Source organism: Panthera pardus, unplaced genomic scaffold, assembly GCF_024362965.1.
Source record: "Panthera pardus isolate Hobbes unplaced genomic scaffold, ASM2436296v1 HiC_scaffold_11, whole genome shotgun sequence".
NCBI lineage: Eukaryota > Metazoa > Chordata > Mammalia > Carnivora > Felidae > Panthera > Panthera pardus.
This window is the reverse complement of record NW_026526666.1, coordinates 91,009,152-91,022,645: the sequence shown is the minus strand read 5'-3', so window position 1 is coordinate 91,022,645 and position 13,494 is coordinate 91,009,152. Positions and strand designations below refer to the sequence as shown.

The following is a 13,494-nucleotide window of genomic DNA, read 5'->3' as shown; positions in this document are numbered from 1 at the left end:
CAATTCCTGGCCACCTAGAACAGGCAGAGACCCTCTCTGAAAGGTTGGTCAACCACCCAGTTCCTTTGCAGAAAAGGAGAGTCGGCCAGGTTTCCAAGGAACAGAAGCAGGGGTTGTATGGGAAACGGCTAGATAGTTGCCCAGGGCCCACACTGAGGGACCTGGGACCAGAAGGGTCACATCTCTCAGGGTCAGGCCTTGCAGAGTAGTGGAGACAAGCAAGCCATGGTGGGTGAGAACACAGACTCTGAAGACAAGCTGTTTGGGTTTAAATTCTCGCTCTGCCAACTACTGGCTGCACCTGGCTGGCAAACTCCTGCTCATCCTTCGAGACCCAACTCAAGTATCACCTCCCAGGGCCAACTTAGTCATCCACTTCTCCGGGCCCTCAAAGGCTCCTGCCCACACACTCAAATACTATTCAGGAATTTACCTGTTGACTTGTCTATCTTTGCCACAGGCCTGGGAGTTCCTTGAGGGCACCCTCACACCTGGCACAAAAGATGCACTCAGCAAATGCTGATTCCATTTGAATTCCAACTTTCTCAGCCTTCTGAGCTCCCTTCCTTTCCCCACTGAATGCCTCCTACTTGACTCCCTGTGCCTCTCCCTGATACAGGCTCTTCTGTTTTTTTAGGGTTTTAACTTCCAGATCCCTTTCTCCTGGAGGTCTGAATCTGCTCGTCGCGGAGCTGACGCTTAAGGAAGGCTGTGCAGAAAGACCTAATAGTAATTCCTCCACCTGTGCTGACTGCAAGGCCTCCCATGGAAGGGGAAGTGCTCAGAGTCCATGAGACTGCCTGGTCGGTCATAAGGGCTGTGGGGCAAAGTCAGTTATAGACGAAGCACTCTAGCACACTAGCTAAGAATGGGCTGTGTGACCAAATTGCCTGGGGTTCAAATCTTGCTCTGCCACTTACTGACTCCAAGAGATACACTGCCTCTCTGTGCCTTCGTCTCACCCCCTATAAAATGGGGCTGATAATAAATACCTCACAGGGTTGCTATGAGGACTAAGTGAATTTGTCACATAAAACATTCAGCATCGTGCCTGGCACACAGCAAGTAACTCAATAAACACCATTATCATCACATGATAGCTAAGCTATTAAACACTGCTGGCAGGAAAAGACTAAAGATTACTGAAGAACACCCTAATGTAGGCAGAAGTTAATATTATATCATTTCCGCCCGCGGAATCACCAGGTGTCGCCGGGCCCAGAAGGTCTCCCCTGAAGCAGCGGGCCCGGCCCCGTGCTGATCGATCGTGGTCTAACGGTATCAGAGCCGTGTTGCCCGGTCTCACTCATGGACTGGGGCTCCCTAGGAAGAGCTGTGTCTGCACGTCCTCCCAGTGAAGGGTGACACAGAGCAGGGTTGTGGGGGATCTCTGCCAAGCAAACAAGCTCGCCATGTAACCTGAGTCCTTGACCAAGGCCCCAAGCACAGTCCTTCCAGGGAGGCCCATTTCACTGGTAAGGCAACTCCCCGTTGCCCGTAACGCACACCCCTACACACCGCCCCAGATCCCTCCCGATCCCACCCTTGCCAGGCGCTAGGAATACAGAGCGGAAAAGGCAGGGGCACTACCAGAACTCCATCTGGGAATAAAACCAGTTAACATATACTAGGCACTTCCTGTATGGTAGGCCTGGATCCTACACTGCACAGGAATTACTCTGAGTTTGGTACTATTATGGTTCCCATTTTCCTTAGGCAGAGACAAAGGCTAAAAATTAAGGAATTTGCTTGAGGTTCCTTGGGTAATTGGCAGAGCTGGGATTCAAACCTACGCAGGCTGGCCCCAGAGCTCAAGCTCTTGATCTGTGTCGACGCAGGGAGACGTGACAGGGTGGCAAACTGCATCCAAGGTGACTTACGCCCTGACAGAAGGCAGTCGGGGTGGGAAGTGACAGGACTGTGGGAGTGCATGACAGGTGGGTGGGGGGTGATCGAGAAAACATCTAAGGATAGCTGTGGAAAGAGGAATAGGCTTAATGGATTTGGGACATGTGTCAATGTTGCTCTGAGTGACACCCGCCTCTTTGAGTCAAGCACTGAGCTCCGATGGCATCGTCTCTCATTTCATGTCTGCCATCACCCAGGGAGGAAGTTGTGACCCCCACTTCACAGGCGGGAAGCCCAAGGCTCAGAGAGAAAAACTCACCTGCTAAAAGGCCCTTTACGACAACTAAGTGGTGGGTGGATGCTGGGTTCAAGTTCAAGTCAATCCCATAGCCCCTGCTCTTAACCCTTAGGCCCCACCGTACAAACAGGAATCAGCGAGTGTGTGGTAGGGACCTGACGCAGAAGGTGGGAAGCCACGCGATGTTCCATCCTAGGCCTGCATTTAGTCTATGTCGGCTCTCTGTGCAGGCTGGAGGCAGACACAACAGCTCCAGCCTACCTGAGCCGTGTGTGTGTGTGTGTGTGTGTGTGTGTGTGTGTGTGTGTTGGGGTGGTGTTGGTAATTAAGAACCTTGTTAAAGGGTCTCCTAACTATATGGGAAAGTAAAATAAGCAAGCAGCAGTGGGGTGGGGTGATGGTGGAATTTCCTCCCCTCCCCTGCTTAAGTGCATTCACCAGAACCAGAAATCAGGGCAAGAGAAGGCCACACACACCTGTTCTTCCCAGCACGTCACCAGGCTTAGAATGACAGAACCACAACGGTGATAATGTTAATAACGGCTCCCCCTTACTGAGGACCTACTATGTGCACCATCCCAGGAGCTTTACATGAATCGTTTCAACCAATCCATGAGAAAGGGGGTACTATTATCCCCTTCCACGGGGCAGAAAACCGAGGCTCAGAGAGTCACTGGCTCAAGGTCACCCAGCTGGGACTAGAAACCACGTCTGTTGACTGTAAAACCCACATGTTAAACAGAAAGAGCACTGAATTAGGAGTCCAGGAGATGAAGATCTAAGTCCTGCTTCCAACTCCCTGTGAGGCCTCAGGCAAATCTCCTCCCTGTTCCGTCCTGAGCCTTTGTCTCCCCAGGAGAGGTTGGTCCAGAAGGTGTCTCAGCCCTTCGGTGACCCTGCGAACTGCCACGCCCTCTCGCTGTCTCCCCCCCCCCCCCCCCACTCTGGGAAGCCCAGCAGCAAGTGGAGCAGCCATGCAGAAAAAGATGAGCTAGTGCCTTCTCACGGCTGCCTTATGATCCGAAGCAGCTGGAACACCCAGAACCACAAAGCCACAAGATTCCCTTGCGCCGGGCCGTGGGAGCAGGAGCCCAGAGGGCAGAGGGGCCGGGCATCCCCGGGGCAGCCACCACTTCCTCTGCCCTCACTTCTCGGCAGGGTGTGCGGAAGTGGGGGAGGCAGGCTCTGGCTCTGTGCCCTTCCGGCTCATTTCTCTGGGTCCCCGTGACCTGGGGTGGTGGGAAAGCGGTCACTCTGGGAGAATCCCGAGATCTCACTCTGGAGGGCTAAGTTCAAGGGGAAGTTTTAAGACGAGAACCTCTGTTGGGTTCCAAAGGCGATTTTTGCCCACCATGCTCTGCGGCCAGAAGGTCCTGTGCCATCTGAGATACCCTGTCTCCCTCTCTCCATCCTTCTAAGTAGTTGCTAAAATCTCAGATCCTAGCGTAAGAGAAGTCTCCCCTTCAGGACAGGTCAAAGTGCTAGGGTCCTGCTCCCCTTTTACCTGCCGCCCGCCTCCCTGCCTCACTCCTGCCCCTGCGGTTCATCCACACAGCATCCAGAACCTTGCCCAAACCAGTCACACTCTCTCTCTCTCTCTCTTTCACACACACACACACACACACACACACACACACACCAGCTTGGAGCCCAGCAGTGGCTTCCCATCACTCTTAGGATGAAATGCCAACTCCTCCAGCCCCTGTCCCCACACCTGACAAGGCCCTCCATGCCCACCTTTTCCCACCCCTCTTCCCTTGCTCTCTCTGCTCAGCCACGTCAGCCTTCTTACTGCCCATAACATCCAAACCGCATGTCCCTGTCTCGGGCCCTTTGCACTGCTGTTTCTCGGTTCAGAACTCTCCCCTCCCACATCTTTGCCCAGCTGCCCTCTCCTCATCCTTCAGGACTCGGCTTAATGTCACCTCCTTCCTTGCCCACCCATTTGAGGAGCTCCCTCCCCACCTCGCAGCTAACTCTCCACCACATCACTCTGTTTTCTTCCCTTTCTCCGAAGTGATCTTTGTGGTTGGTTGGTTTGCTTGTGTAGTCTCTGGCTCCCTCACCTAGAATACCTCTCCTCAAGGGCAGGGATTTTACTGCCTCATCCACTTTGGTCCCTACAATGAGGTGGGACCTCATTTCATCCTTTCAACTGTGCAGGTGAGGATGCTGCAGTTCAGAGTGGTGGACTGACTTGCCTAAGGTCACACAGGATGCAGACCCAGGTCTTCCTGATACCAAGGCCATTTCTGCAAAGCCTCCGTGGACAAGGCTTCCAGGGGCCAACTTTGGGGGGCTCTCACCCAGAGAGGACTTATTCACAGTGAGGCTCCTACCAAGGACAGCAAGAATGAAGGGCCTGCCTACTTCCTCAATGGTCCTTCTTTGGAGATACGGGGCAGCTGGGGCTCGCCAGTGGGGCAGGTACAATCCTGGAGATGAAGAAGCATGCCGTGAATGCCTCCCAAATAAAGGGAGCCCACTAGAAACTGGGGAGCTGGGGAAACCTTCAATCTACCCCATGTTGTGCAGAAGGGGAAACCTAGGACAGGGCAGGGAAGGGATCTACCTGAGGTTACACAGCCCGGCAGAGCCTCACGGTCTGGAGTCTCCAGAGCCAGAGGCCCCTCCCTCCCCTGAGAAATGACAGGGGAAACCCAAAGCCCAGGTTCTAGGGAGAGAGCACTGCCAGGGCCCGAGGGCAGAGGAGGGCTGGCAGAGTGGATCTGAACCACCTGGACAAAGAAAAGACTCACATTCCTTCCTCCTTTCAAAAAACATTCATCAAGAGTCTACTCCAGGCTAGATCTTGGGCCTGTCGGCAGAGGTGAACAGCACACGCAGAAACAGACACCTCCCTGGAGAACCACGTGGTGGGTCCCATGACAGTGAAATACACACAGACCCTCTGACTCTGCAGGTCTACTCCCAGGATCCAGCCGCGAGAAAGGAGTGTGTAGGTCCACCAAGAGAAAAACAGGAATGTCACAGCTGCCCAGGCAGGAGTGTCATCCGTGGACGCACGTGTGCCTCTGCCCAATGGGACACCGTGCAGCCTGAAAGGAGCACATTCCGGCATGTGCGGCAACGTGGGCAAACTGAACACCATTCACTGTTATCTGAGGCTGAAGGAAACCAGACCCAAGAGTACCTATTATGAGTTCATGCAGATAAAGTTCAAAACCAGGCAAAACTAGGGTGACATAAAGCAGATTAGTGGCCACCTGTCACAGAGAGGGATGGAAGGGAGTATATGGGACCTCTCCGGGGAGGAGAAAATGTCCTATGTTTTGATCTAGGTCCTGGTTCTGCCGGTGTATATATTTTTGGGGGGGAGGGGGAGGGGGAGAGAGAGACAGAGAGCACAAGCAGGGGAGGAACAGAGGGAGGGGGTGGGGAGAGAGAATCTGAAGCAGGCTCCATGCTGCCAGCACAGAGCCCGATGTGGGGTTGGAACTCACGAACTTCGAGATTGTGACCTGAGTGGAAATGAAGAGTCCGATGCTTAACCAACTGAGCCACCCAGGTCCCCCTGCAGGCATATACATTTGTAAAAACTGAGCTGCGCAAGATGTGTGCATCTTACTTAAGAAATTGTACCACAATTTAAAAATATGCACAGTCTTGCCCTCGGGAAGCACACAGACCCGCGGAACAGGACTGGCATATCGTCCTCATGACCACGACCATGAAAGAGGCTGTGCTGGGACTGAGCTGGCTTCTTCCGAAACAGCGTGTGATTAACACTTCCAACCACTGTACAGAAGAGGTCCCACTATCTCCAGATCAGAGGTGAGGAAAACGAATCTCGGAGAGGTGACCGAGTGTCTGAAGTGACACAGCAAAACGTGAGGGAGCAGTCTCCACCCCCCCGTCTCCCTTCCCCACACCTTGAGGTTGCTGGTCCCAGGCACCCCCTGCGCCCCTTCCTCTCCGGCTGAACACCGAACACCACATGAGCACTGAACTTCTGTGAAATAGCTGCTTAGGAAATGCGTTCTTCCTCCGCCTTCCGCCTCCTCCACTCTCCCTCACCCCCTCACTGCCACATATCTCTGAGGTCATTTCAGCCCTGGACTTCTGCCCGATGAGAAGGAGCCCCAGAGGCCGGGCAGCTATGTGTTGGGGGCGAGGGGTGAGTGGTGGTGTGGACCGAGCGGCTTTCTCTGCTCCTGGGCTCCCCTGACCCGGCCTGCGGCCCCAGAGTGCCAGGAGGGCTTGCGGTCAGAGACCCCACCCTTGGCTCCAGTTCACGAGTGACGTAACCCAGTGTCTGGACTCAGAGAATCATGAAATGTTTATTTGGAATAACAGCCACCACCTCCATTGCCACCGCTTACTCAGTTCGTAGCCTGTGCCAAGGGCTTGAGCCTGTCTCGTGAAGCCTCACCCTAACCCTAAAACAGGTACAGTTAGTTAGGATCTCATTGTACACACAAACTGGAACTCAATGGGGTGCGGTGGCTTCCCAGGTCTCACGGGGAGGAAGTGATAGCACTGGGATTCAAACCCAGGTCTGCCTGGCCTTGAGCCCTGGGCTCTGAACTGGAGTGTGATGCTTGTAATCCTGCCCGTTATCACCGAAAATGCCCCCTGAGTACGTCTGTTCCGGCCGCATCGCTTTACAGATGGAAAAACTAAGGCCCAGGAAGGGAGAGCCCCCAGCTCAGGGCCACACAAAAAGCTGGTGGCAGAGCTTGGCCTGAAAGCTCCATGTCCACCCTTGGCCTGGCTTTCAGTGACCAGGGCCTTGGAGCAGGCCACGTGCACCTGGATGGGCAGCGTGTGGGAGGCAGGGAGGCCTGGTTCCAGGCAGAGGTAAATATTGACATGACAGTGTTTACACTGTAACCCTACTCCGCCTGGCGGCCGCCCCACACCCACCCCACACTCACCCCGTCCTGTCCCGTTCCATCCTGCCCAGAGGGGAGGAGGCTTGCGGGCCAGGAGCTGCTGCTCATATGCTCCTAGGGGCAAGTGGGCAGGGAGCCCGGGACATCTTCGGTCAGGGGGCTGCTGGAGACCTGGGCTGCAGCCCACAGGGCAATGCCGGGAGCTGGGGAGCTGGGGAGCTGGGGAGCTGGGGTCTGAGCTGGGAGTCACAGGGCTGAGTTTCCGTCCTAGCTCTGCCACTGACTGGCACTGGGACCCAAGAACAGTCCGTGAATGGGGAGGAAAGGGCTTCAGTAACTGTCAAGTGCTGTGCAAAGGTGAAAGATAAGTATCAACATTCCAGCCTGGCCACCGTCCAGCCTCAATCAGCTCCTACTGCCTCTGGCCACTGCCCAACAGCCCCATTCCCATCCCCAGGGGGGCTTTCCTAGGAGGGCAGAGTTTCTGAAGTGGGTGGCAACTTGGGACTGAAGCCAGAATCTTGAGGAATCAGGAGGCCGCTGCCTGGTTCCAGTCCCTAATTCCCTAAGTGATCTTTGAGTGTCAACTTCCACAGCTCTGTAACGGAGATAAACCTACTTCCTGGGGTTCACGTGAAGGTCGGAGAGGTTTACATTTAAGTGCCAGGCACACAGGAGATCCTCATCTTGCCCCTTGATCTTTCCACCTATAAAATGGGGAAGTTGCATCAGATGGTTACAACCAAGCACTCTACAGTTGTAAGATCTAGCAGCCAGGGCGCCCTCTCCGTCTCTGAGCCCCAAAGTTAGATCCTCCCTCAGCTAATTTCCTGAATAGTCTTCAGAAACTTGTTCCCCTGTTTACATCTCCCCCCAAGGAATCCCCCAACAGCTCTGTGGGGAGGAGAGAGTCATTCCCAGGCTTGTCAGTGAGCCAAGACAGGCCTGTGGATATTTCTGCCACCCCTGTCCTTGGGGCATCTGGGAAAAGGGCAGAATCCCCAGGCTCTAGACCCCTACTGACAGTGGGATTCAATCAACATCGGTTGTTCGTTAAACCTGGCCCAGAGTAAAACTCTTTAAGGACAGGACAGCACCTCCTTATTTTCATTACTCTAAAACTTGGCTCCTACGAAGCACTCCATTCCACTAACTGTTGCCAGAGGAAGCACAAATGCCACCTCTTCTGGGAAGCTTTCCCTGATACTCATGGCCGGGGTGACTCTGCAGTTGTATCCCCAGGTTGGTAATGTCATATTCTACCTTATTTTAGAGCCACTTGGGAACTTCGTCCTTCTCCTCTATTAGATCAAAGTTCCTTGAGGCCAAGAGCCCCACACATTATTTGCAGGAAAGGAGGTGGGGAGGACGGTCAATGTCCACGCGGAAAGGGGCTTTGTGCAACCTCTCTTCACCGCCCACTCTGGGCAGCATGCTGGGGGTGTGGGTGGCGTGGAGGGGGCAGCGACTAGTGTCTAGACCACCACCAACTCTCCCAGGGCCACTCCAACTGGTTTTCCAGCTCCCAGCCTCACCACTCCTACCCCGAAGCAGCTTGTGTGACCATCTTAGAACACAACTCTGACGACATCACTCCCCTCGCTCTGAACTCAAGGGTGGCTCCCCACTGTCCTTAGGATCGAGCCCCAAACCTTTAACAAGACCCCACCTGCGTGCACCTGCCCCAGCCACCTCCCGAGCATCATCTTCTGAGCCCCCAGACGAATTAATTCCGGAACACCCATTTTGTCCCATCTTGCACAGATGGCTCCCTCCGCCTGGAATGCTCTGCCAGGTCCCATTCATTCTTCAGGCCACAACTTTAATGCCATGTCCTCGAGGAGCCTTGTCTGATCCCCAGGTGAGGTTCCCTTATCTGCTCTACAGTACCGTGTGTCCCCTTGGCAACAGCAATTGCACTGCTAATTTCCTGCTCCTTATCTGCCTGCCTGTCTGCCACACTGTGGAAGAGAGACCTATCGGTCTCTTTCACCCTGACTGCAGCCCCGATGCCTGGTATTGTGCCAGGCGGACTTGGTTGGTGAATGAACGAATGAATGTGCTAGGGGTGCTCACCTAGTGAACTAAAAAAGGAAAAAAATGGGGCAGAAACACAAAAACTCATAAACATTTGCTGATGGTTCCTCCCTGGCTGTAGACATCAAAGTGTGGACTTTAGCCAAGCGGGTTATGTCTTGGCTAATGCCCGAAACCTTCTGTCGAACCCACCCTGTAGCCCTCTCACTCCTCAAATCTTGTCGCTCCCCTGATGGGGTCTGGTCTCTCCAATTCTGTCTAGGAAACCACCTATTTATTCTTTAACAAAAATGAACAACGGGTCTGTCTACCAAAAATCTTAGCGACGTCAGGAAACCTGAGTAATCCGGTTATGAGCGTAGATGCTGGCTGCACGTGGAAGGGTACCACCGGGCTCTGGGAAGCCAGTAGAGACTGGTTCAGGGGACATGTGGCTGGCCTAGCATCTTCAAATAGTAACACTTTACCTTAAGTTCTTAAGCATTCCACATAGTATCCTAGATTGTACCCTCATGATAATCCCGCTAAGAAAACAAATCTGCCCCACTTGGTGGGAAAGGAGGTGCAGAGAGGGGGAATAGTTGATCCAAGGTCATGCAGCAAGCTGGAGGTACATCCAGTGTTCAAACCTAGGCACTGGACCCTGTCCTCAACCCGGCCACTCACAGTAAAGATGATTCCCAACCCTCAGCCGTGGCTTTAAGCTCAGCCCCTAGGTTGGAATGTGAAGGAACATTCTCAAGAAGCCACAACAGCAGACTGGGAACACTGGGTTGAGTCTCTTTCTCCCCAACCTGTCTGCCTGGTAACCCTCTAAATATATAGCAGGTATGTTTGACCCTATCTTGCTGTGTGACTCTAGGCAATCTCCTTCACCTCTCTGTGCCTGCTGCTGGGTGGTATGAAACAACTGAAGACAGGAGATAGAAAAAGCCTTCTTAGAACCCTCAGGCCAAGCCTGCACTGAGGTCCACCTGAGGACTTTAAGAACTACCCTGGGTGAGTAGCTAGGAACCATCGGGGAGATTCAGCCAGGACAAGAGGGAACAGCCCCACCCACCCTCCAAAGGAGCCCCATTTGGAACCTGGGGGCCAGGGGAAAGAAACTTGGCTACACTGGAGGAGAGGGAATGCGGGGTTTGTTTAAAACTCATGGAGCAGGAGATCCAAGGAATAAACTCTTTAGCTGCCCTGAATCACCCCCACCTCAGGAATGAGCACAGGAACTAGTGTTCAGGGGAAACCAAATGACAGGGGCCAAAGAGGCCTGATGTCCACCTCCACCCCATCTCCCCCTCCCCCACTGCCACCCAACCCCCCCCCCCCCCCCACACACACACACGCGTGCGCACTGGGTCTACAATCCACTCCTCAGCCTAAGCCTTTGGCCATCTGGCCCCACCAACATCCCTTGACCACGTTCTCTCCTCCTTCCTGGCTCTCTCATGCCCAGGTGCCAGGCAAGCTCCCTTCTGGCCTTTCCGAGAGAATTTCCTGTGTCTCACGCCCTGGTCCTCTGTTCACACGGGCTTCTCTACCTGGATGTTCTTTCCAATTCAGATGCCACTTGCTCAGTGAAGCTTTCCCTCATCTCTCCAGCCAGGAGGGGGCCCTCGCCTGGCATGATACCTCTGCCCCTCCCGAAGATATGCCACCTAGCATGAGGATCCTGGCAAACATTTACACACTGGCAGAAGCTCCCCTAACAGTATTTGTGACAGTTGTTCCTCCTCCGCACAGGGCATATAGTAAGTGGTCAATGAATCTTCACTGAATGATGAACAAAGAAGTGATTCTTAAGTCTCACTGTCCCCTTCTTCTCCCGACAACATGATACACTGTAATCCTTCTTCCAGACTAACAAACAGATGTCACACACAACTTCCCAATTTGAGTTTAAGACTGTACAAGAAAGGAAACGAAGCTGTATTTGAGCAAGCACTCCCGCTGTGTTATCGCACCAAATCCCCACTCCACCCCTGCAAGTAAGACTTTTCAACTCTTCTCACAGATGAGGAAACTGATAGTTAAAGGTGAGGGTTTGACTTGATCCAAGTCCCTGTGGGGAAGTGGAAGAGCCGGGCTCTGAACCTGAATCCGTTTGATGCTAAAACCTGGCAGGTTTTTTGGTTGTAAGGCTCGGAAAAGTGTGTCCAAGGTGAGGTGCCCTCTCTTTCTTTAGTGGTTTCTAAGGAGGAAAAAATTCTCTTTCTGAGTAACGTACGTCAGGGTGGGTTTGGAGGCAGAGCAAATGATATGACCTCAATGTCTCACCCCCTTTAATTGCCTATGTGCTGAGACTTTAAATCAAGGGCCAGGCCATAGGGTGGGCTTAGGGTGCGAGTTCCCTGCCACTGGAACCATCCAAGTAGAGCATTCCAGGGGAGAGATTCCTGACCAAGGAGGTAGGTTGGATCCAAGATGGTCTCTAAGCCATAATCTCATTACTTCTGACTCTGAACAGGCAAGTGATGGCAAAGGGGGAGGCAGATATTGGCAGGAAGAGGAGAGGGAGAGGAAGGGAAAGGGATGTTGTAAGGGGACTCCAGCTCTGGGCGGAGCAGAGGTTGGTCCTGGGGAATCACTGGGGGACTCTTCATGTCTACAGGGGTCCCATCTTGCCCCCACCTGGGCCCCTTCAGGCTTGGCAGCAGCATCACAGAGAAACAGAGGTGGCTGTACCGCTGGGACTGGCAGCCATCATCGCTGGCACATGCCCTCCTCAGGCCCTACATGGTGACCTGTACTCACTTCACAGGGCACAGAGCAGGACTAGGAGACAGAATCAGAAGGGCTTGCCCAGGGGAAAGAAAGCAAAGAGAAGTAGGTGGCCTCCGCCCCCAAGATGCAGAAGTGATCTAGGGAGGTCACCTCTCTAGGGAGGTGATTGAAAGGTCCAAGCTTTTCCTTCCAGAGAAAACACCCCTCCCTAAAAGAGCTCCAAAAAGCCCAGCCTCAACCACATGAGTTTCTCTCTGGGGCTTCAGAAACCCCCATGAAATCTCCCAGCCATGTCCCTTCTCCTTGGTGTCGCTGACTAACCCCTTCAGCAACCCCCTCCTCCGAGGACCCATTACGGGGAGATGCTGGGGAGACCGGATCACTGAATGCAGGGTCCTCAAGTGTCCCCTGGTCTCTGACAGCCGCCAATCTAGCTGCCTCCATTCTCCACTCCCGTAGGCCATAGTGGGATAGACAGTCCCCGAGTGCCCTCGACCGAACCCTCCGAATGCGCTGGGCTCGGCCACCCACGATGCCCCAAGCCGAGCCTCAGCACCAGACCGACCTCAGCATCCCGGGACACTCAGGTCCAATTGGATTCACCGGCTCCCTAACCAACCCCGACCCCGCTAAGGACCCAGCCGGAATGCCCGGGGTCTCCACGCCCAGCCAGGACTTCCGGACGCCCCAGACCCCAACTGCACCAAGTGTCCCCGAAGCGAATCGGCCACCCCGAGCCCTCCAAACCCGGCTGGGGCCAGCCGCCCAGAAGCAAGCTCGGCGCGGCCCCCGACGGAACCGAGGCGGCGCCGCCCGGCCAGCCGAGCCCGGCCCGCGCGCCCCCCGACTCCTCGCCTCCCGAGCGAGAGCCGCAGCCGGCGCCCAGCCCCCCGCGAGCGCGGCCGAGTCCCACCGCTGCGCCGCCGCCGGGGCCGTCCAGGCGGGGCGGGGCACTCACCATAGCTCGCGCGCTCCGCTCCTGCACCGCGCAGCTCCCCGGGCCGGATCCCAGCTCTCGGCTCCAGGCAGCGCTCCTCGGTCGGCGCGGCTGGCTGGCCCCGGCCGCGCGCTCGGCTCCCCGCGGGCGAGCGCGGCTCCGGCGCCTAGACTCGGGGAGGCGGGCCCGCCGAGCGGCCAATGGCAGGACGCGGGGGCCGGGCCGCGCAGCCAATCACGCCCCGAGCCTGCCCTCGACCCCGCCCCGCACAACCTCCTTAACCCCAGGCGCGCCAGGCAGGGAGCGCGGCTGCGTGGGGACCCCGCGGCCCGCGCGGGCGGAGTCTCGGGCTGCGGGGTGCGGGGTGCGGGGTGAGCCCTCGCTGAGCCAGGCTTCGGGGGCAGGCGGAGCCCAGGGAGCGGCTCCGCTGCGGCGGGTGCGCGGCGCCAGGAGCCTCGGCGACCTTTGTCTCCTGCCTGGCGCCTGCTCGGGAGTGTGACCCAGGGCGCTGCAGCTGCGCGTGTATTTATGTGGGGTGTGTGTGTGTGTGTGTGTGTGTGTGCGCGCGCGCGCGCGCAAGAGGGGAGGAGGGGGAGAAGAGGACAGAGAAAAAGCGGGGGAGGCGTGGATCCCGCGTGCCTGTGTGTTTATTTGCGACCGAAAGGCAGACTGGCTATATTTGGGGTTTGTTACTTCAAGCTTGCGTGTGTGTGTGTGTGTGTGTGTGTGTGTGTGTGTGTGTGTGTGTGTGTGTGTGTGTGTGTTTTAAGAGAGCAGGGCGAGAGAAGGAGTGGGAG

The 13,494-nt window shown here is 55.4% G+C and overlaps 1 protein-coding gene across 1 annotated transcript in view; it reads right to left on the bottom strand.

The window, feature by feature from the left end:
* Positions 1-13,172, bottom strand: part of ECE1 (endothelin converting enzyme 1) — a 112,864-nt gene extending 99,692 nt beyond the window's left edge. The window contains exon 1 of the mRNA XM_019461677.2: positions 12,719-13,172. Within this exon, the coding sequence (XP_019317222.1) occupies positions 12,719-12,721 (3 nt within the window). The 5' untranslated portion in view covers positions 12,722-13,172. The remainder of the gene's footprint in view (positions 1-12,718) is intronic.
* Positions 13,173-13,494: the final 322 nt, after the last annotated feature.